The sequence below is a fragment of the Anas acuta genome, chromosome 3, assembly GCF_963932015.1.
Source record: "Anas acuta chromosome 3, bAnaAcu1.1, whole genome shotgun sequence".
NCBI lineage: Eukaryota > Metazoa > Chordata > Aves > Anseriformes > Anatidae > Anas > Anas acuta.
The window spans coordinates 28,150,846-28,172,367 of NC_088981.1; the positions used below are offsets into that span (position 1 = coordinate 28,150,846).

The 21,522-nt window shown below is 36.4% G+C and overlaps 1 protein-coding gene across 9 annotated transcripts in view; it reads right to left on the reverse strand.

The window, feature by feature from the left end:
- Positions 1-21,522, reverse strand: part of CEP170 (centrosomal protein 170) — a 100,840-nt gene that overhangs the window by 54,909 nt on the left and 24,409 nt on the right. For all 9 annotated transcript variants that reach the window (XM_068676343.1, XM_068676341.1, XM_068676340.1 and 6 more), the window contains exons 3-7: positions 19,146-19,235; positions 9,815-9,896; positions 9,139-9,194; positions 8,872-9,034; positions 6,658-6,792 (exon numbers count right to left, since the gene is read on the reverse strand). In XM_068676343.1, coding sequence (XP_068532444.1) covers positions 6,658-6,792; positions 8,872-9,034; positions 9,139-9,194; positions 9,815-9,896; positions 19,146-19,235 — 526 coding nt within the window. The remainder of the gene's footprint in view (positions 1-6,657; positions 6,793-8,871; positions 9,035-9,138; positions 9,195-9,814; positions 9,897-19,145; positions 19,236-21,522) is intronic.

Below are 21,522 nucleotides of genomic sequence, written 5' to 3' on the forward strand. Positions count from 1 at the left end.
CAGGCTAAGAATACCCTTGCTAACATGTTTGACCGATACCAGTTCTTTCTAAACCAGCCCCTACACTGTCAGCTCTTAAACCAGCCTGTGTTACCTCATCCCTGGCAGGTACATTTTATGTACTACAACAGCACCTGACTACACCACGTTCTGAGAAATGGCATCCTCCAACCTGAAAACTCTTATGACAGCAGATACAGCAATAAAGAATGAATCTATTTTACAGACACTTGTCTTTTAGAAGACCCAGGGTTAAGTGTTCTATCTAGAGCAGGTTGCCCAGGACCTTGTCCAGATGGCTTTTGAAGATTTCCAAGGAGGAACACTCCACAACTTCTCTGGGCAATCTACACCAGTGCTCTGACACAGTACAGTAGTGCTTCCTGATGTTCAGACAGAAACGCTGATGTTTCAGTGCCCACTACCTCTTGCCCTGGTACTGGGCACCATGGAAAAGAGTCTTGCTCTGTCTTCTTTGCAGCTCCCTTCAGGTACTTACATACATTGCCAAAATTTCCCCTGAGCCTTCTCTTCTCCATGATGAGCAGTCCCAACTCTCTCATGCTCTCCTCATAGGAGAGGTGCTACAGTCTCTTGATCATTTTTATCTTCGAAGCCCTCTGTTGGACTCTTCCCAGTTTGTCTAGGTCTTGCTTGTACTGCAGAGGTGGGTGAGTGGGAATAGAATTGGACACAGAAAGGTGTCCAGGTGCACCTTCAACTATGCTGAGTAGAGCAGAAGGATCACCTCTCTTGACCTGCCAGCAATAGGCAATACTTTGCCTAATACAGCTAAAAATACCATTAGCGTCCTTAACAGCAAGGGCACATTGCTGACTCGTGTTCAGCCTGGTGTCCAACAGGACCACCAGATCCTTTTCTGCTGAGCTGCTTTCCAACAGTGTGGCCCCCAGCAAGTACTGGTGCCTGGGACTGCTCCTTCCCAGGTGCAGGACTTCGCACTTCTTGTTGATCTTCATGAGATTCTTGTTTCCCAAGATACTGTATTTAAAGAAATATTTCTGCTTTGGGGCCTGGCAAGTGTAATCTACTGGCCAGACAATAAACAATATTTTTCAGAAAATATGAAATCATTGGTTTATCGCCATCTTTTGATTTTTGAAAATGGTTAAGATTGAAGCCAAAACGCATCAGAGGTGTGGTAGGCTAAGGCTGAGTGCATCTTTAACACTGGTTTGTAAGCATTGATGGACAACTTCAGGAAAAATCTTCTGTAAAACTTCCCTGCAATGAATTTAACATTTGAAGTCAACTGTTTATACTATTTTATTCTAATATTTGATTCTAATATTTTTATTTAAACAGATGATATAATGCTTTTTAAATCTAAATTATGACAGTTTATTCAAAAGAATTGAGAAAGTGGATTACAAATGTAAAACAATTTCCAGTCTAGAAAAATTCCAAGGAATTATTTTTATGAGAAATATCCAAAGTACAAGTTAGTTACTTAAAAATACTGTTTACAGTTGGAAATATTTGCATTTTTAAGAGAGTTAAATGCATAATCATTGATTAGAATCAGCAACAGAAAGCAAGGATGAAACAAAAATTTAAGGTGAATACTGATCTAAATCACTCTTCAGAATTTTTCAGAAATACTAAATGCAAGCCCTTATTGCTTTCTATATATACACACAAAGATAAGGCTACTTTACAATGAATTTCTATTATAAAGTCATCTGCAAAGCTGAAGGAAATTGTCTATCAGACCAAATATAAATAGATTTAACAGATAAAAGCAAATTCTGAAGGTAGTAGTCATCACAACTCTGTAATAGTAATAATTATTATTTATAAACAGAACTAGCAAAGTACTTATATAGCAAGAAAATCCAAATTTTGTGAAATTGAAAGTATAGGCATCTGAAAGAAGGAGCTCTCATTCTAAAACAGACTCGAGTTACAAAAGAACGGTGTGATGATTTCTACAGGACAAGCAAGGAAGAAAAAAAATGTCACTGTTGTACAGGCATTTGATGATTATTAATAAAATAGTCTCCTAGAACACCCAGAGCTCACTAAATGGGAAACCATGTAAAACCAACGCTCACTTTTCAACATTAACAGCATTATACTTTATAGGACTTTTTTTTTTCCCTTAAAATATCAAACACACAGCTAGTCAGTACCTTAAAATTTTACTTGACAACCTAGTCAACGAATGTGGCAGATGTTCTGCTATTCAACATCTATCCTATACACAAGAAAGTGCGTGCATATATGAAGTTATTATCAACAGCAAATATAGGGTAAAATCTTGGAAGACATTTTCCAGTGTTCAGATGCTTTTAAAAAGTTCTGTGTTTTTAAGGCAGAAGGACAAAATTGTAACAATAAAACTTGTAAAAGAAAATTGTCTGGAATTTACACAGCTCTTCTTGAAAAAAAAATGTGTAAATGTGGAGCAAAATATTTATTTTCAGAAGATACGAAGAGGCCAAAATGCCACATTTATACAATATCCCCAAATATTTTTGTATTTAATTTTATATTTGGCTGAAGTTAGTGCTTTCAGTTGCTCATTAATATTTCCCTTTTCCCTTTTTTCTTCTTTCCATATTACACTTAGCTTTTAGTTTCTGAAGCAAGCCAGTGGTCTAACAACATTATTTTTCATTTGATATTTAAAGACGAATTGTGAAGAATACACGAAATGATTTACCTAATACTAAAGAAAACAACCTTTGTCTTCTAATGTCATCATATCCTGCCTAATCAAAGCGTATCAGAATTGCTCTCTAAAAAATACAAAGTTGTATCATATAGATATGTCCACCTCTCATAATAAATAACTTAAATGAATGCTTTAAGGGAGTTGAAGAAAAGAAAACAACTAATCTTAAATATATTGTAGTCATGGCTCTAAAAATTTCTGAGCACTCCCTGGTGCATAGTGTCTACATTCACTTCTCTATCTTTGCAAAGCAAGTGCAGCACATGCACGTATTCCAGGCCAAAACTCAGTAAAATTCTAGAATAAATTTCTCAGAACTTTAATGTTAACATTGATTAAATACATGCATGTAATCTCTTGCATATATGGCTTACACTGATATTTCTAAAATACTGGTTAGCCTGCTTTAGCCTAGAATGACTCTTTCATGTATGTAAAAACATTTAATCTGATATAGTGTTACACAATGCTGGAATTCAAAAAGTACTTCATGCCAAACAGAAAAAAAAAAGGATTTCAGGCTCTTAAAACCTATTTAAAAATTATTACTTCTGCCTTTTCTTAGATTTCCAGTAAAGGTATTATTGATAAAACATTCTACAAGTACTAATTAGATTAGCAGAAAATGTAGGTTTTTTTTTACTTTTCCAGGAAGTGAGAATATAACACATGGCCAGAATATTAACTACACACCCAGGAAACTTGTCATTAACATGTAAGCTTAACAGCTGGAGCATAAATAAAACAATGTCATATCATCAGTTTATATGCAACAGATGATTTGAATTGGGACTAGTAGATTCATGGATCATTAAATTAAAGCAACATGCACGTCTGGGAAAAAAAAAAAAAGTTTTTCTTCTTTTTAAAATTTTCCAGGCTTTTCTATTCCATTTTCAAATAACTTCCATTAGTGAGCTTCCATTGAGACAGAAAGACAGTAACACTAAAATAATCCTATTAACTTGAGACTGTAAAGACTAATTGTCTATAGTTGGCTTAGCAGAAACAAATCTCCCATTTGAATCTCCTCATTAAACCTTGCCCCATCTGTTATAATTCATGCCTTCTTTTCTATTCAGGGAATAATCATTAAAGCATAAAGCAAATTCTTCACAGCATTAATTTGTTAGAATGATCAACATGATGCTTCATGTATTTGAGTTACTTAAGAAAAAGTTTAAGAACTTACATAAGTTAATTCATCTGTAATTAATTCTTGTAGGCAGTTTATATCAAGAACCTTGCTCCAAATTGGTGTTTTAAATACATTATTTTAGTACATAAAAGAACAAATAACTGCATCCACTTTGAACAGTTTTTGCTAAATTAAAATTTATTTGTTGGTTCAAAAATATCCAGAAATTAAGGTCTTGTGAAGTTTCCGATTTTCTTTCATTGTTTCTTTTTAGTGACTTCCAATTATTATACTCAGCTATGTTATAAGACATAAGCCCATGAAGAAACTACAAACTTATTGAAAATTAACTTCATGGAAGTTGTATGGAATTTACATGGAATTTAACTGTAGGCCACAGGGGCCTGTAAAACTTATCTCTTTATTTTAAAATCATATGAAAACCTTTAGGATATTTTCTGTATGCTTCTATACAGATAAAATTAGTGTTTGGAGACTGAGGAGGCAAATACCGTTTCTTATCTGGTCTGTCCTCTCAGGCTCTCTGCCAACACCACTGAAAAACATCCACAACAGTTGAAAACCAGATGAAATATGTGACTGATGTGCCATTAGTCAGAGATTAAGTGACAGAGAGAGAAAGAAATCACTCTTCTATACATATTTACACATCCTCTGAAATTAAAGTATTCTGCAAAAAGTGTAAGTACCCCCCATGTGTATTAAAAAAAAAAAAATCAGAAATAATTAGTCCATCTTATCTATCCATCCTTATGATTACTTCACCAAGACAAATTATTTCAAAAATATCCCCGTCAATGAAGTTGTGTCTAGAATATGAAACCAAACTGTAACTCCTTGATTAGTTTGAGACAAAGTCAACATCTTATTTTTTTTTGAACTCAGAACTAAGACAGAAGCACCGATCCCTTTGTGAAAAGACTCTTGGTAAAGTGAATAAAAACATTGTAAACCACTTGATGCTATATTGCTTCTGAAAAAGCAATTAAAAAAAAAGGAAAATAACAAACATAGCTACTAAATAGAAGCTGCAATATTGTGTCAGACCTTGTTAATTGTACTGCATCAAAACCACGGACTTCCAGATGTTTTTTAATAAGCTTATATTTAATGAGGGTAAACAACCTGCATGTTTTTAAAGTAAAACAATGTAGATAGATATATGCAAGTAGAAAAAGCATCATGATTTCATATTTTTGTTATATTGATTTGGCACAGTGATTGTCATCAAAGAAATAAAAACACAAATACTAGAGACTTTAACAACCCTTTTTTAGTATATGCAGCAATGAATAGAGTCAGAGGAATCATAGATGATAGTTAATGTTTCCTCTAGTCATGAAAGAGAGAAGAATCATTTGGCTAGCAAATGTACCAATGGTATAACTTGAAGGCAAGGGCTTGATTATTTTTCTTTGTAACTGATGACATATATTTTTTGAGAAAAAAAAAAAAAAAAAAGAACACATAACAGTCTGCCTTCCATTATTATTGACATTAGGAAAAAGATTGTATTCCTTAAGAATGCTTAGAAGCATTTGAGGAACACATTTCTAGACTGAACATGATTTGAACTGGAGTTATAGAACCAAAGATTTCTAATGCAGGATATTAATTCCATATTAAAAAACCTCAATAGTAGCACACAATAGCGCCTAACACCATCTACAGTAGACAAGCCTCTCACTCACACAAAGTGTCCTACAACTGTACTCCACTATGACCCAGTTGTTTTCCTATGTAACAAAGTTGTTTTAGTTGCACAATTATCGCTACACTAAACGATTTCTCCTGGTTTCTCTTCTACTAGTCCAAATCTCAAACGACTTACCGTCGGAGTCATGAGTAATTTAGACTAGAAAGAAAAAGATAGCTATGGAGTTGGAGTTGATTTCATTATACAGAAGTGCTAGTTTAGTTTGTTCTCACTTGTTTTAGAGATTATTCCAATTCCTGCAAAATATGATTCATGATAACCACAGCAACTACCATTATAGTAAGAGAGAAACTCCTACCTCAGTAGTTTAAAGAACTCTGAAATTAAAACAGTTGGGCCTTAAATGTGCACCTAAACAGCTAAACAAAGATGGGTTGAATTTTGCCCCAGCTTCAGTAAGTTTTGAAGCTATGCCCTTTATTAGAAAAGCGGTCACTTTATTTATATGTCTGATGATAGATTTAGGAGCCTAATTATAGACATTGAGATTTAGGTTTTGGCAACACACACTGCAACTAGACAAGCTGACTAAAAAAATATGTATTATGGGAAAATAAACTTGATAAACAGTTTAACTTTAGATTATGTAAATCTCTACTGCATAAAATATGAAATGCAATTCCTGCTAATACAACATTGCTAAATCACATGACAGAAAGTTAGCACGGATCACCTTATATAGCCAAGGGTCAAAAGCAAAACAAAACAAAACAAAAGTGATTTTATTAAAATATCCCACTTTAATCTATGATTTTTAATACATGAAATGACAGGTATGGACTAAATTGATAAAGAGACACTGGTTCTGGAAACATTTCTATATTTACTGACAAAACTAGTATTACATACTAGAAAAGTGATGTATCTTGTCTGAAATTGGTCTGGAAATTTCTGGTTCCTTGAGAATAACTTTTCAAAGTTAAATTTTAGTAGGCTTTCATCTGTGCAACCCATCTGTGGAACTTAGAAAAACTGATATCCATTTAGTTCTCTAGTTCAGAATAGACGTACTCTACTAAGCAGCAAAAACCCTACACATATTTAAAAGAAAGAGAGAGTAAGAAAAAGAAAAGATAAACTTACCCGAAGCCCCTGTCTCATGCATTTTTTCTTCACGTTTGCTGTCCGGTTTACAACCACTTTTTTCATCTGCTTCATCATCACCCCACCAGGCTGGCTGTCCATACAGAGGTGTACCACGAGGCATGGCAGAAAGATCTATAAAAAAAAAAAAAAAAAGCCCACAGCAAAGGAAATTGCTTTTCTGTTTAGTTTTGGTATTTAGGTTCAAGCAACAAGAAGAGAGAGTGATTTGCCAGGATCATTTCTCCTGGAAGCTGAATTGAATTGGTTGCATGCAACCAACTTAGAGGCTGGATAAGTGATCTGAGTTCTAAATATAAAAGCTTACTAATGACCTGATCAAAACTTCTGGCACAAACATTTCTGCAAAGGCAGCTGACATCTCTTATTGTTACCCTGATGTCTGCAAACACTATTTTCTGCATTCAGTTTGGAGTCATCAGTACAGCAGTACATTCCTAAAAGCTGTTCATTGCCATTTCTATGAGAAGAGTCTCACTTTTACCCACATTGACCTTTTGTTGAAATCTGAACTCACTGCATGAAAACACTGATCAAATTTTGCAGTGCTGCCAAGGTTCCAAATCACTGACAGCTACTACAGAGTGCTGAAAGTTACCTAGTGTAAAACATCAGTGAGCACAATTTTAAAATAAAACAGGAAACAAACAGTAGACAAACTGCTGTACAATAAAATTGTTTGTTATATAGGATATATAAACATGATTAAACACACTTGAACACAAAGGTTAAGTAAGGAAAGACACCATTATAATTAAGATTTGTACCTTCATGATAAATTGACTGGATTAGTTTTGATTTGAACTCCTGAGAGGATATTCACACTACTGAGATTTAGCTATTTCAGTATCATACAGATGTATTGAGGATACTTTAAGAAGTTTTTATATAAAAGAACATGACCTGTTCAAATCCATCTTAGTTGTTGTCCATTGCTTTGTCTGCCATGATTTTTGTCATTTTTATTCAAAAGTTACATATAATTTCATAGCCATGCCAAAGAGCAGCATGATTTGAAGATATTAATTACTTTTAAAACAAAACAGTAACAAAAAAGGACAAAAAACACTTCAGCTAATACTCAATTGTTTTTAAAAACATGGTGGCTGATGCTCGTGCACTGAATTAGCAATAGGAAACAGCTTTGCATACAGTCAGTGAGAGAATCAATCCCCAAAATGCTTATAAGTTGCAGTCAAATATAAAACTCTATCATTAACTTTTACTGTTATTTTTGGAATAGTAAAGAGAAAGGGAAGCTGAGAAGAAAACCCACTGTGCTGACTATAAAAATTTAAGAGGACCTAAATGCTGGAAAGCAATATTAAATAGGAATACTAAGTTATCGGCTAGGCTTTATGTATCCTTAATAGGATGTCAGATTAGCCAAAAGTTAGTTATACCACTGAGTCCTATAGGTGGTGGAGAGAATTAGTTGAAGTAAGCCTTCCAGAAGAATGGATTCAACCTAAACAATGTTGTAACTGCCTTGAATTAAGAAGTCAGACCTAGCCAGAATAATATTAAAAGCACAACAATACACAATTCCTTTCTCATTCTTGTGGTTATCTCCTGTAGTAGCTTGTAGCACAGCAAGCTACAAGTGTGTGGCTTGCTTAACATTAAGACATCTGTGGCAAAGCCACCATGACACAATACATAAATATTAAATATAAACATATATAAAGATGATGTAGAAACAAGATAGAAACTAGTTTCCACCATTTTTGTACAATAGAATGCTTAAATTCCATCCTATCATCTAACAATGTATGCTAATATCTATTAAAAACAAAAAACAAACAAGAAACAAACAACAACAACAGAAAATAAATCAAAAGAAGGAAAACACTTGGGAATGGTGGTGAAAAAAATGAAAAATAGTCCTATAGGAATAGTAAGAACAGTTTGTACAATTCAACTGCAAAAAAAAACACATCACTTTACTGCCATAAATACTGGAAGTTTCTGATTCTTGAGAAAAGAAATACAAAGATCTGATAAATGCTGCTTAAAAACAATCCTTTAGGAGCTTTCTTAACATGCAGATGCTAGGAAAAAAGGCAGAAATTACATTTAATATTTCACATGTGATGTTTCTACATCTAATTAAACAATTTCAAAGGCACCCCAACAAAGCAAATAAATAACCTTTCAAAGTTTACATTCTTTTGCTGCCAAAATGCACCTTACCTATTGATTTCTCTTCAGATTTCAGTGCTTCAGTAGTCTTGTTGTGCACTTCATTTGTGGAGTCTGTTCCTTTGGACTCTGTAGTTTTGGAGCTAGTTTGCTTTGACCCTTCTGCCTCTGAAGATTTTTGGGATAACTGGAGTTGGCTTGTAAATTTTTCATGCTATGTAACATTAAATAAATAAATAAATTATCTCAAAGAATGCAAAAACTTTTACCAGTAACTATGCAATGACAGAAAAACATTTAGGAATGGTCCATTATTACCTTAAGTGCTTCTTCAGGTACTCTCATTTCTCCTCTGACAACAGTAAAAAGATTAGTATGTAGGAAATGCTAAGGAAAACGCTCAACTCACAAGACAACTTTCTGCAAAGGCAATAGTTCTGTAGTCTATTCTGCTATTACAGTAGTGACAATTGTTTTACAAATCTATTACTGTACAGACTAGAATGCACAATAATACATGTACTTCTGAAAGCAAATGCACAATGATTTACTACTTGTAAATAGAACATTGAATAGACACCTTAATGTTGCAATAAGTTTTCTTTTTGTTTTCATTTAGTAGTTTGCTGAATAATTACTTGTAATCTTTACAACTTGCATACAATTTCCTGTAATACAAGAATTCTCTTATTTGCCTCAAAGTAATGTTTGTTTGCAACACAAAAGTTACATGTTAAGAATGTTACAGCAATAGCTATACAGAAGTTTTAAATAGCAATTGAAAATCAAGGTTTCTTTTTGTTAAGAAACAACAACATGTACTTTATCAATACTTCTGACCAAGGCATAGTATTCCAAAACCTGCGATTTTCTCGTAAAGAAACAGGTTTTTCAAAGTTGCTTCTCTAATAGTATGAGAACATTTCATTTAATGCAAACATACTTTTCAGCAAGAAAAGCATGTCAGCACATTGTGCATTTTTTATGACAAGGATATCATATCCAAATCTCAGCTTATCTTCTAACTTCAGAGTGATGTATGTCTGTTCTGGAATCCTCACATCATTCACAAATGTCTAGAAATAAATGAAGACAGATACTGTTAAATTGAAAAAAAAAAAAAATGTCACTAAACTAATTTTATAAGAACATTTTCAGCATTGCAGATTTTCTACCGGTGATTCACTGGGCAATGTTACCAAATTAGCATCTAACATCATTATTTTTTTTTGTAGCTTGCATTTTCAATCTCAATTAGCTGTCAGAATTGACATACCATTACATTTGTGCACCTTTTCACATTATATACATAAGTTCTAAGGTAGTTTATCATTTCTAAACATTGTTAAAAGACTTAATGGAAAACAAACATGGATCAAGTTACTGCATCCAAATAATTCCACATACCAGTGATAAATAACTCAATGTACTGCAACTCCTGAACTGCAACAGACATAACAACACTTGTAAGCAGAAACAATTATTCTAACAGCTAGCAGCAAAACAGGGCAAATTCCACGGTCTTAACAATGTCTTTCAAAAATTCAATCGTTGTACCAAAACTAATCCTCCCTTCCTTCAAATCACTGTTGGAAACAGCAGGAGAAATCAGACAAGCTTTCTGGGATGTGAAGAAGGATTTACCTACCTGAAAGTTTGCCTGATTTCACCAGCCACATCAGTTGGCTGTTAGAGGTAGTACAGAACAATTCAGACCTCGCAGTCTGTGTGGTTGGCAGTCTTAATGGCAACAAATAACAAAAAGCTTACAAAAAGATACTTGTATTAACTTCCACAGAACACCTGAGATGTAGACAACAGCTAATTACAGAAGCAACAAGAAGGAGAAATAATACATGTTAAAATCAAACTGGATCTCAGAAAGGTAATTTGGAAGATTTGGCAAACAATACCATCAATTGTCAAAGGAAAAAAAGACATTAAACTTAATTCTGGAACTCAGATCCTTGAAGAATCCATCCACCATATGAGCTGAGAAAAAGCTTCTGCACAGCAACTTGCCTCAAACTATTCCTCAAGGCTGAAACTCAAAGCTGAACTTACACTCAAAGCTCCTCTCCCCTACATGTATGTTCTCCCTGGGCTTTCTTGAAATCTTCCTTCTCCTTTTACCTTAAAAGAATGTAGCATCCAGACATACAAGAATGTAGCATCTTCCCCATAAGAAATACTACTAACCAGTTACATATGACCAGTCTCTTGTTTCTTGGTTATATTTCCCTCATCCTCTTTTCAAATCATTAAAAAGCCTTCATTTAGGACAAATTCAGGGGAAATAAAATATTTATGGTTCAGCTGGATGAGTCTGTTGCATTATTTTATGAATTATTTATCAGTGGTATCATTTTCTGTACCTTAAAAAAAATACAGATTCTTGTTCATTTCTACTTTTTAGAACAACTAAACATTAGTTCTACAGATAGGAGATTAAACATTCAGATAGAGCTTTGCTGAAAAAGACATTTACTATTGTTTTGTGCCAGTTTTAGGGACTCTAAATACCACAACCATGCAGGATCATTCTATTTTAAACTTGCAACTTCTACAACAGCATGTACATGTTTTTAAGGACTGGAGCAGCTCAAGACTGGCATCTTTAAAGCACTTTAAAGTTAGGAGAACACACAAAAAAATAAAACTTTAATAGATAGGCAAGCCAAGTATCTGAATCTTTAAACGCCTGTTTTGTTCATCTACATTGAGTATTAGATGAAATCTCTAAGGATAAAAATTATATCCTCCCCTAAAATAATAAAGGGGTCATCTGTTTTGTCCTTTTTCTAAATAAAAATAATGTTTATCTCATTTATAAAATTGACGTAGGTATCTTTCACAAGAAATAAGAATTAAAGGTACAACTGTTTACCGGTTAGTAAGCCTAAAACTTAAGAGTGGTATTTAATGCATATTTATTCTACTTCAACATTATGAGAGTCCAGAGCAAAAACCCATGCCAAGAATATCCTCGAGACAGCCTGAATCTCAGTAAATTACCAAAATTCAGACTGCTTTGAGGACACACAAAGAAGAAAATAAAGTCTGGATTCCTTTGATATTGGTAAAATAATTATTTTATATTAGAAACTGTACAAACTTTCCTCAGAAAAGACAAATTCATCCATCTTTTTAGTATGAAATAAAAAGATTTGCAAGAATGAGCTGGAGAATTACTTGTTTTTTGGAAATAAAGCATTGTGCGAATCTGATAATTATTTTTTTTTGCTTTATTTTCAAATCTAGACATACAAAGTCCAGCATGAAGACTTGTCTCATTTTCTCTGAACTGAGCATGAATTAGCCACACAGATATGAGTGTTCAGGTACCAGGGCATCAACTGCAATCCCAGTCCATCTTGTGAAAGTGTATTGGACTCACTAAACTCAAAAGAAACTGTCTTATACATTGGCAGTGGCCTTCTCCCCTTAACCCTCAAATTACCTTTAGTGGCTAAAGTGCATTACACCAGTAATGTTCTCAAAGGAAATCAAACTAATTGCAGAGACTCAAAATAAATGTTTGTTCTTGATGAAGGAAGATAAGAATAAGTGGAAACCAATGAAGCAAAAGCAGGACCTTTCTTACACAGTACTGCAAGAACACACGTAGTACTTTTTGAAGAAAGCAGGCCTCAGACCTACATTAAAGGGAGAGCTTATCTGTTGATACCCGTATTACCTCCTAATTACCTACCTAACTCAATTTAAATGCTGTTTTCAAGGAAGAGTAAAATTCTGTTCTTGTTGGTTGGGTTTTGTTTTTAAACTAGAGAGAACAAAAATGCTGAGTCTTGAGAGAAACCATGGGCTTCCTTACATACCATGTCCTTGTAGAATCACATATGCTTCTATCTCACCTTTATGAAACACCAAATCACAGAAAAGTTAAGGTTTGAAGGGACATCTAGAGGTCACCTGACCACACAAGTTTGTGTACACATGACATTAAGAATTAAAATGCCGTTATAAAAAAATACGAGTTGGTTCTCAGCTCCAGTAGATAAACGGTTCTCCTACAACTTGCTTTGAACTTTTCACCTGGCACTCTCCAAAAAACTTGGAAGAGAGGCATAACAAAATTACTTGGATCATTATTAAAAAACCTGGCATAGTAAACCACCTTCTTTTTGAGACCAAATATAACATTATTTACCAAGGGTGATGGTTGCATTTCAAACAACTCAAACAAACAAACAAACAAACAAACAACAACAACAACAAAAAAAAAACAGATGTGCACTCACACGTACACAATTGGCCTAGAAATTGAAACACAGAACTTCCATAAAGATACTGAGGAATAAGACAAAGGAGTAAGAAAAACCTCCTCCTACAATTTTGAGACACTTGACCACAAACTAGTGGCTCTCTGTGTTATGTTTTTCACTAGAAACTGACAGAAGCACAAAAATACACTATCACTCTTCAGTGGCAACTGAGTAAAAAAGTGTCTGAAGAACCTGGACCCTCAGATACCAGACACAATTTAAAACATTTCACACAGACTAGTGAGAAAACGAGCATCCCTCAAACAAGTAAAGATGACCTTTGAAAACATCAGTTGCAATGCTAAAAAAGTTATCTGCCAAGATCATGAGCAACACTATGTTAGAGAATCAGTGACCATGGAGAGAAACTGACACTCAACAATGCTGATTTTAAATTTCTTCAAAGATTAAAGAACTTACACACCTTACAAAAGGTCAGACTGGTAGAGGAAGAAATGGAGCAAAGTAACAGGTATGAGGTTCTAGAACACAACAGTCAGAACAATGAAGTAGATGAAAGCCCATCCCAGTTGGAAAGGGTGTCTAAGGCAAGGCAACCCATCCCCCCCCCCGCATTGCTACATCATCTGTCAAAAGAGAAAGAAGGGTTATTGTCATGGGGGACTCCCTTTTGAAAGAGACACAGGGCCCAATATGCCAACCAGACCCAACACACAGGGAGGTCTGTTGCCTCCCCAGGGCTCCGGTGAGAGACTTTGCTAAGAAAGTCAAGCGCCTGGTACGGCCCAATGACTACTACCCGCTACTGGTGTTTCAGGCTGGTAATGATGAGGTAGCAACAAGAAGTCCGAGAGTGATCAAAAGGGACTTTAGGGCTTTAAGTCTTGGCCCAGTCCCACAGCTACGACATCATCGGCATAAGTAAAACCTAGTGGGATGCGTCCTGTGGCTGGTGTGCTGCAATAGATGGTTACAGGCTCTTCAGGAGGGACAGGCAGGGTAGGCGAGGTAACAGGGTGGCAATGTATGTAAAACAGGAGCTGGACTGTGTGGAACTTCAAGTTGGTGATGGCAAAGTTGAGAGCCTCTGGGTAAGGATTAAGGGATGAACAAATAAAGGGGATGTTGTAGTGGGAGTCTATTACAGACCACCCAGCCAGGATGACAATGCCGATGAATTCTTTGCAGAACTAGGAGATGCCTGAAGATCAACTCCCCTTGTCCTTATGGGAGATTTCAACTTGCCAGACATCAACTGGGATCACCACACGGCTGACACAAGCAAGTTCAGGAGGTTCGTAAAGCACCTAGATGATAACTTCTTGGTGCAGGTGCTAAAGAAGCCAACTAGGAAAGGTGCCCTCCTAGATCTGTTGCTAGAGAACAGAGAGGGGTTTGTGGGAGACGTGGCAATTGGTGGCTGTCTTGATCATAGTGACCATGAAATGGTTGAGTTTAGAATTTATGGCAACAGAAGGAAACCTGCCACCAAAACTTCAGCCCTGGATACAGGGAAAGCAGACTTGAGGCTGCTCAGGGAGCTAGTCAGCAAGGTCCCCTAGGAAACTGCTTTTGAAGGCATTGGCGTCCATCAGTGCTGGTCAATCTTTAAGCACTGCCTCCTAAAAGCACAAGATCAGGCAATTCCAAAATATCAGAAGCCAGGCAGGCGGGGCAGAAGGCCAGCCTGGCTGACCAGGGCTCTTCTACTGGAGTTTAGGAAAAAAAATAAAGCGTACAGCTGCTCGAAGAAGGGTCAGGTGACACGGAAGGAATACAGGGATGCTGTTTGCGTTTGTAGAGAGAAAATTCGTGTGGCCAAAGCCCAACTAGAGTTGAAGCTGGCCATGTCTGTGGAAGACAATAAAAGTTTTTTTTTGATATTTGAACAGAAAAAGGAGTACCAAAGGAAACACAGGTCCGCTACTTGATGGGGAAGGTCTCCTCACAGACAATGACAAAGGCAAAGCAGAGACATTTAATGCCTTCACCTCTGTCTTCAACACTGACAATGGGCTTTGGGACCCAGGGTGCCCTGAGCTGGAGGACCATGATGATGGGAACAACAAACTCCCAACTGACCCTGAACATGTGGGGGATTTGCTACTCCGCCTGGATCCATAAAAGTCCATGGGTCCAGATGGGATTCATCCCAGGGTGCTTAAAGAGCTGGCTGATGTCATTGCAGGACCTCTCTCATTTTTTTTTCTATGATCTTGGGAATCTGGAGAGGTCCCAGTAGACTGGAAGCTGGCAAATGTTGTACCAGTTTTCAGGAAGGGTAAGAAAGAAGACCCTAGCAATCACAGGCCTGTCAATCTCACGTCAGTGCCTGGTAAAATTATGGAGAAGATGATTCTTGAAGTTATTGAAGCGCACCTGGGGGACAATGTGGTCATTGGTCCCAGCCAACATGGGTTCATGAGGGGTATGTTCTGCCTAACAGATTTGATTTCCTTTTATGATAAGATCACCCATCTAGTTGATCAAGAGAAACCAGCTGATGTGATCTTTTTTGGACTTCAGCAAGGCTTTTGGCATCGTTTCCCATAGGATCCTACTGGACAAAATTTTTGGACTTAACAAAAACATCATATGATGGGTGAGCAATTGGCTGATGGGCAGGGCTCAAAGAGTTGTGGTAAATGGGGCCAAATCTGACTAGCGGATGATCACTTGTGGGGTCCCTCAAGGCTCCATTTTAGGGCCAGTCCTCTTCAATGTTTTTATAAATGATTTGGATGTAGGACTAGAAGGTGTTCTGAGCAAATCTGCTGATAGTACCAAACTTGGAGGAGTTGTGGAGTCGGATGAGGGTGGAAAGGCCTTGCAGAGAGACCTGGACAGATTGGAGAGCTGGGTGATCACCAACTGCATGAAGTGCTGGGTCCTGCACTTGGGACGGGGCAACCCTGGCTTTACGTACAGACTGGGTGACGAGACGCTGGAGAGCAGCCCCGCAGAGAGGGATCTGGGGGTTGTGGTTGACAGCAAGTTGAATATGAGCCAGCAGTGTGCCCTGGCAGCCAGGAGGGCCAACCATACCCTGGGGTGCATCAAGCACAGCATCACTAGTCAGTCGAGGGAGGTGATTGTCTCGCTCTACTCTGCACTGGTGCAGCCTCACCTCAAGTACTGTGTGCAGTTCTGGGCACCACAGTACAAAAAGGACATTAAACTGTTGGAGAGTGTCCAGAGGAGGGCGACAAAGATGGTGAAGGGCCTAGAGGGGAAGACATATGAGGAGCAGCTGAGGTCACTTGGCCTGTTCAGCCTGGAGAAGAGGAGGCTGAGGGGGGACCTCGTTGCAGCCTACAACTTCCTCACAAGGAGGAGTGGAGGGGCAGGTGACCTGTTCTCTGTAAACACCAGTGATGGGGCCCGTGGGAATGGTGTCAAGCTGAGGCAGTGGAAGGTTAGGCTGGACATCAGGAAGAGGCCCTTCACCAAGAGGGTGGTTTCACACTGGAACAGGCTCCCCAGGGAACGAGTCACTGTACCAAGCCTGTCTGAATTTAAGAAGCGATTGGACTGTGCACTTAGTCACATGGTCTAAACTTTTGGGTAGACCTACATGGTGCCAGGAGTTGGACTTGATGATCTTTACGGGTCCCTTCCAACTCGGGATATTCTATGATTCTATGAACATGCATTTATATCCTGGAAACATTAAAAAGGAGAATGAAAAAAAAGGTTGAATGTCTTGAAAAGCTGAATGTCACTTTACTACAGATTTCATAGATAAAAAGCAATAGTGTAGTAAGCACACAAAAAATGGAGTCATACATGTATTTTGGAATGTCTTATTGGTGTTACAGTAACAAGAAAGTTTATATTGAGAACAACAACTCTTTTGAGAATTTAGCTACCATTTTCTCCAGGAAGTCATCAACAAAGTCTGCCAAAACCAAGTCAGATGTTACAGCCACAGTGTAACAAGCAAGCTTTCTCACTAATTTATCTACTTTATTTATGTTATCTAATTTATCACAGATACTATTAGATTTAGTAGCTCTCTCCCTGATCCCCACACCAGAAACTATTTTCCAAAAGGCGACTTAAAAACAGCCTTTACACACAGAAGCTGGCTGAATTATGCTATAATATAGTCACAGAAAGCTAACCATCCAAAAATTTAAAGTTAAAATCAAGATCATTGGTCTGAAGGCATGTGCTGGATTTTTAGGGTTCCGTTGGCTTCCTGTCTCAGCCCCCTCCCTTGTCCAATTTATGCTTTGTCATTTTGAATGCCAGTTAAAGCCTTGTATTGCTGTATGTCAATATGGATGGTAAATACAGTCAACACTGAAACTTTTAACTGGACTAAAAGAACCATTGCCTAGTTAGTAGTTCATTGCAGAGTACAGAGGCATTGCATATACTGTTCTACTACACAATTTGACTTAAGTACCATATTAGAAAATTGTATGTTTCCTCTTCAGACTTGAAACCGGATAGGTAGAGGTATGTAAGACAAAGCACAGTTGGAAACAGACAGTAAAGGAAGCACTGTGAAGAAGAGAAACAAGGACTGCAATGATATAATTTAATATTCCCCAAACTGTGAGAAGAGCTGCTTTGATGTCTCTGGGTAAACAGCTACACAGTTAACTGACAGCTCCAGCTTGAGAATGAATCAGATCAAGAGAAGAAAATAACTGAAAGCTGTGTACCATATATGAAGGAGTCAAATTAAGGTCTTAAAAAAAAAAAATGCACCTATCTATATTTTATTAAACTCAAGTTTTGCGAGAAGGCAATGAAAATCAGGTATGCCTGTTGACTGTAAGAATGACAGAATTGGGGAATAAAATCAAGTCTCTCAGCAAGAAATTACTGTGAGCTGAATTTTGATAATTTCCTTGAAACAGTTTACTGACTTTCAAAATGCAGAGGTATATTAAATATTTAAGGAGCAAAGTTCTCATCTGTTTACAGCTATTCAAATGATATAACCTTTCAGGTTACACTGGTTTCAGATGGAGTTGAGACTCTGACCCTTTGGAATGCCAAGTTGCCTACATACATGCTAAGGTCTGTACCTTAAAATACAGAAAAACTAACAAAGACAGTCCGAGTATTTTGAAATGCACTTCAGGATGAAACACCAAGTTAAAAGTCAATGCCAACAGACAGTAAATTGAGATGCCTTCTTCATCTTATATATATACATATGTATATATATACACATGTACATTTAAATCTTGGCACTGCTTACTGAAATTAATACTTAGGAAGTTACTGATAATGAGTAGTTATCAAAGATGAACTCACAATTTTTGGTACTCTATGTACATTCATGACAAACTGAGAAAGTACCAACTATAGCTACCATCTATTAACAGCTCAAAGAAATATCTAAAGGGCTACAAAAATATGACAAAGCAACTAAGTTTTTAATAATCCATTACAATATTCAAAATGTTTATAAAAGGTGAAGCTTGTCTAGAATTTTGTATATGCAATCCCTAGAAAACTCTTAAAATGTAAAATAATATGAAACTTCATTTTGCTCATAACTTTGCATTTGTCTTATGTTAGTTTGTAATAACCTGACATTTATACATTATTCATAGAGATTTTGACACAAAGGATACAGAGATAAAATATACGAATATAAAATACGTTAAATACGTTTACATGCAATTTGGTTTTTGGATTTGTTTTCACATATAGTACAGTAACATTCTTTTCTGTGTAAAACAGGATAAGTATAGATCAATTTCTTAAGCAGAAATTTTAGAGACTGAAAGGCTCTCTTTTTTAAAGCATATAATCAATTTAAGACTTTCTGCATTTATATTTCTGAAATTAAAATTAATTTATGTTTCTGAAATTAGAAGTTAAATATCCCCTTGTATTCGAGTTTCTTTGTCTTGTCAAGGCCCTCTTATTAAGGTGCTTTGTTCCAGTCCTTTAATTGATGCCCCACAAAATTACATTTTCCTTTCAAATGCTCCTTCCATTTGCAAACTTGCATTAAGAAGATATTAACAAACACTTAAGTCATAGCATCCTTGCTATAGAAAAAAAAAAAAAAAGATTAAGGGAAACTATACATTTCTGATGTTATCTTACCCCATTCAAGCTGCCCAAATCCTTCACCAAGTGTTCATCTGTAGAGGGATCATAGTTAAGTACAGCATGTTGCTTGTCCACACTTCGTGACTAAAATATTAAAAAGAATACAAAATAAAATAATGCATTTCGAGAACAGATCAATATAGCAATAATGGCTATTTCTGCAAGTACTGCAATTATGTTCTTTCCACATGTTTCTTCAAACTGTATGCAAAAAAATTAGGCCCACTCTAACTTGAGAGTTAACCATATCCAACGCTGACCCTGGGTGCCCATAACAGAATCAAAAAATTCTGAATAATGATTTTCTTAATGTTTCCTCAAATATAGGTCCCATACCTATACAGTAATAAGAATGACTTTTGTGCTCATTCCTGTCCCAGCACCAGCAGTGCCTGTCAGTTCTAAGGATCCCAGGTTATCAGCACATTAGCCAGTTCAAGGCCTTAAGACCATGCATCCAGGACTCTTAAGGAAACGCTCTCTATTCTCAGAATCCCTTATCTCATTCCTTCTCTATCTCTTGTGACTTGCTAGTACTGTTTTTCTTCCTTCCTTCAATTTCCTTCCTTTCCATGCCAACTTTTCATTGCTTTGTTTTCTCCTCATAGAAGTGAATTCTCTCCTCTTCTGCTTATACTTATTATGTTATTTTAGCCATTCTGCTCTACAGGAAATAGAAAGGGTGTCAGAATATAAACAGGGAGTGGGGGGTAGGGGAGGAAGGACAGACAAAGGAAGAGAGAGACAAATGAACAGCAAGGTCACTGATGCACGACATCAGTTAAGCGTCCTTAACAGTGGGTGAAGATACACTGCTACAGTTCATTTTATACGGGTTTAGTAACCTTTCCTCAATTGAAAAAAGCTCAGTAAAATCAAATTCACTCATGTGAGTGTTCTGCTGAACCTACAATATTAAGATTATGCTTTCCCACACAAGTGGTGCAAGAATGCAAGCAAATGAATTAGCCTATCTTTACCTAGGTTATGAGAAAAAAAAATCTGAACTTTTTCCAATTATTTTATTCAAATATATTATTATGCTATTAATCAGTTATTTTCTAATCTTTACACACCACTTCCTATTAAAAAAAAAAAAAGTTAAAATGGAAATGAAACTAACAAAAAGATCCTCAAAGCTTCACAATATTTTGTCACATTTTTGAAATGGTAAGAACAATTACTTGAGTCTGTGGCTTTTAGAGCAGCACCTGAAGTTCTGCACATTACAGCTCTCCTCAGGCTTAGACTATTTGCATATAATAGAACATGTTTTTATTATTTACAGATGATCTTTACAAGTCCAAACATTGTGCTAATCTTTGAAATACCACGTTTCTTTCAGATTTATTATTGTTGCATTCCATTCAAATATAATTCCTACCCAACTACTCTTTATAAGATTGCATTGCCCTGGCTGGCAGCTAAGCACTACACAGCCGTTTGCTTGCTCTTTCCACTCTCTCAGTGTGAAAGAGAATAGGACAAGAAAAAAGCAATAAAATAAATGGGTTGTGTTAGAGATAGCTTAAGAAGTGTGAAGGAAAGAGGAAGAAGGAAAAAAACAATCTAACAAAAATCAATCAACACAACAACAAAAAAAATACCAACAACAATTCCAGTGACTCAAAGGCACTAACTCACAATCTCCCACAAGCAGACTGATGCCCATCCAGTCTGTGAGCAATGGCTACTCTCCCCAAAATCACCTTCCATCAGTTTTTATTGCTCAATTCATCATTATATGGCACAGAATATCTCTTTGGTTGATTGGGGCTGGCTATCCTGGCTGTGTCCCCTCCCGTCTTCTTCTGCATTCTCAAGATACTCATGAAGGAAGGCAGCAGAAAAGAGAAACAGAAAAGGCTTTGACACTGTAAAACCTGTTCAAAAATAGCTAAAACAGGGTCTTATCAGCTATTTGGGTCACAAATCCAAAGCATACTACCCTAAGGGCTGTAATGATGAAAATTAACTCCATCCCTGCCAGGTTCAGTACAAAGATCTATCTACAACTGAAGACAATGTTAATCACAGTGTAACTGTGCTAAGAGCTGTACACTTATGAAGAGGAAAACTCCATATTCGGTTAAAATAAATTTGTAGCTTACATTACTTTTCAATACAATCCATACTACTAAAATGTATTCTCAGAATACAAAAAAAATACTTCTTTTGAAATAAATCTATATTATTAGTAATATCAAAGTTATTTATTTTTGTTTCCAAAGATATAACTCCCCCATCAAGATCCAAAAGGTTTTCTAAACATAACGCTAAAAGAGGAAAACGCAGTATTTATCCACAAGAAAGGTGGTGTATTGGAGCAGCTGGCCTAATACGAAGATTGCATACCACGTTTGAATATATT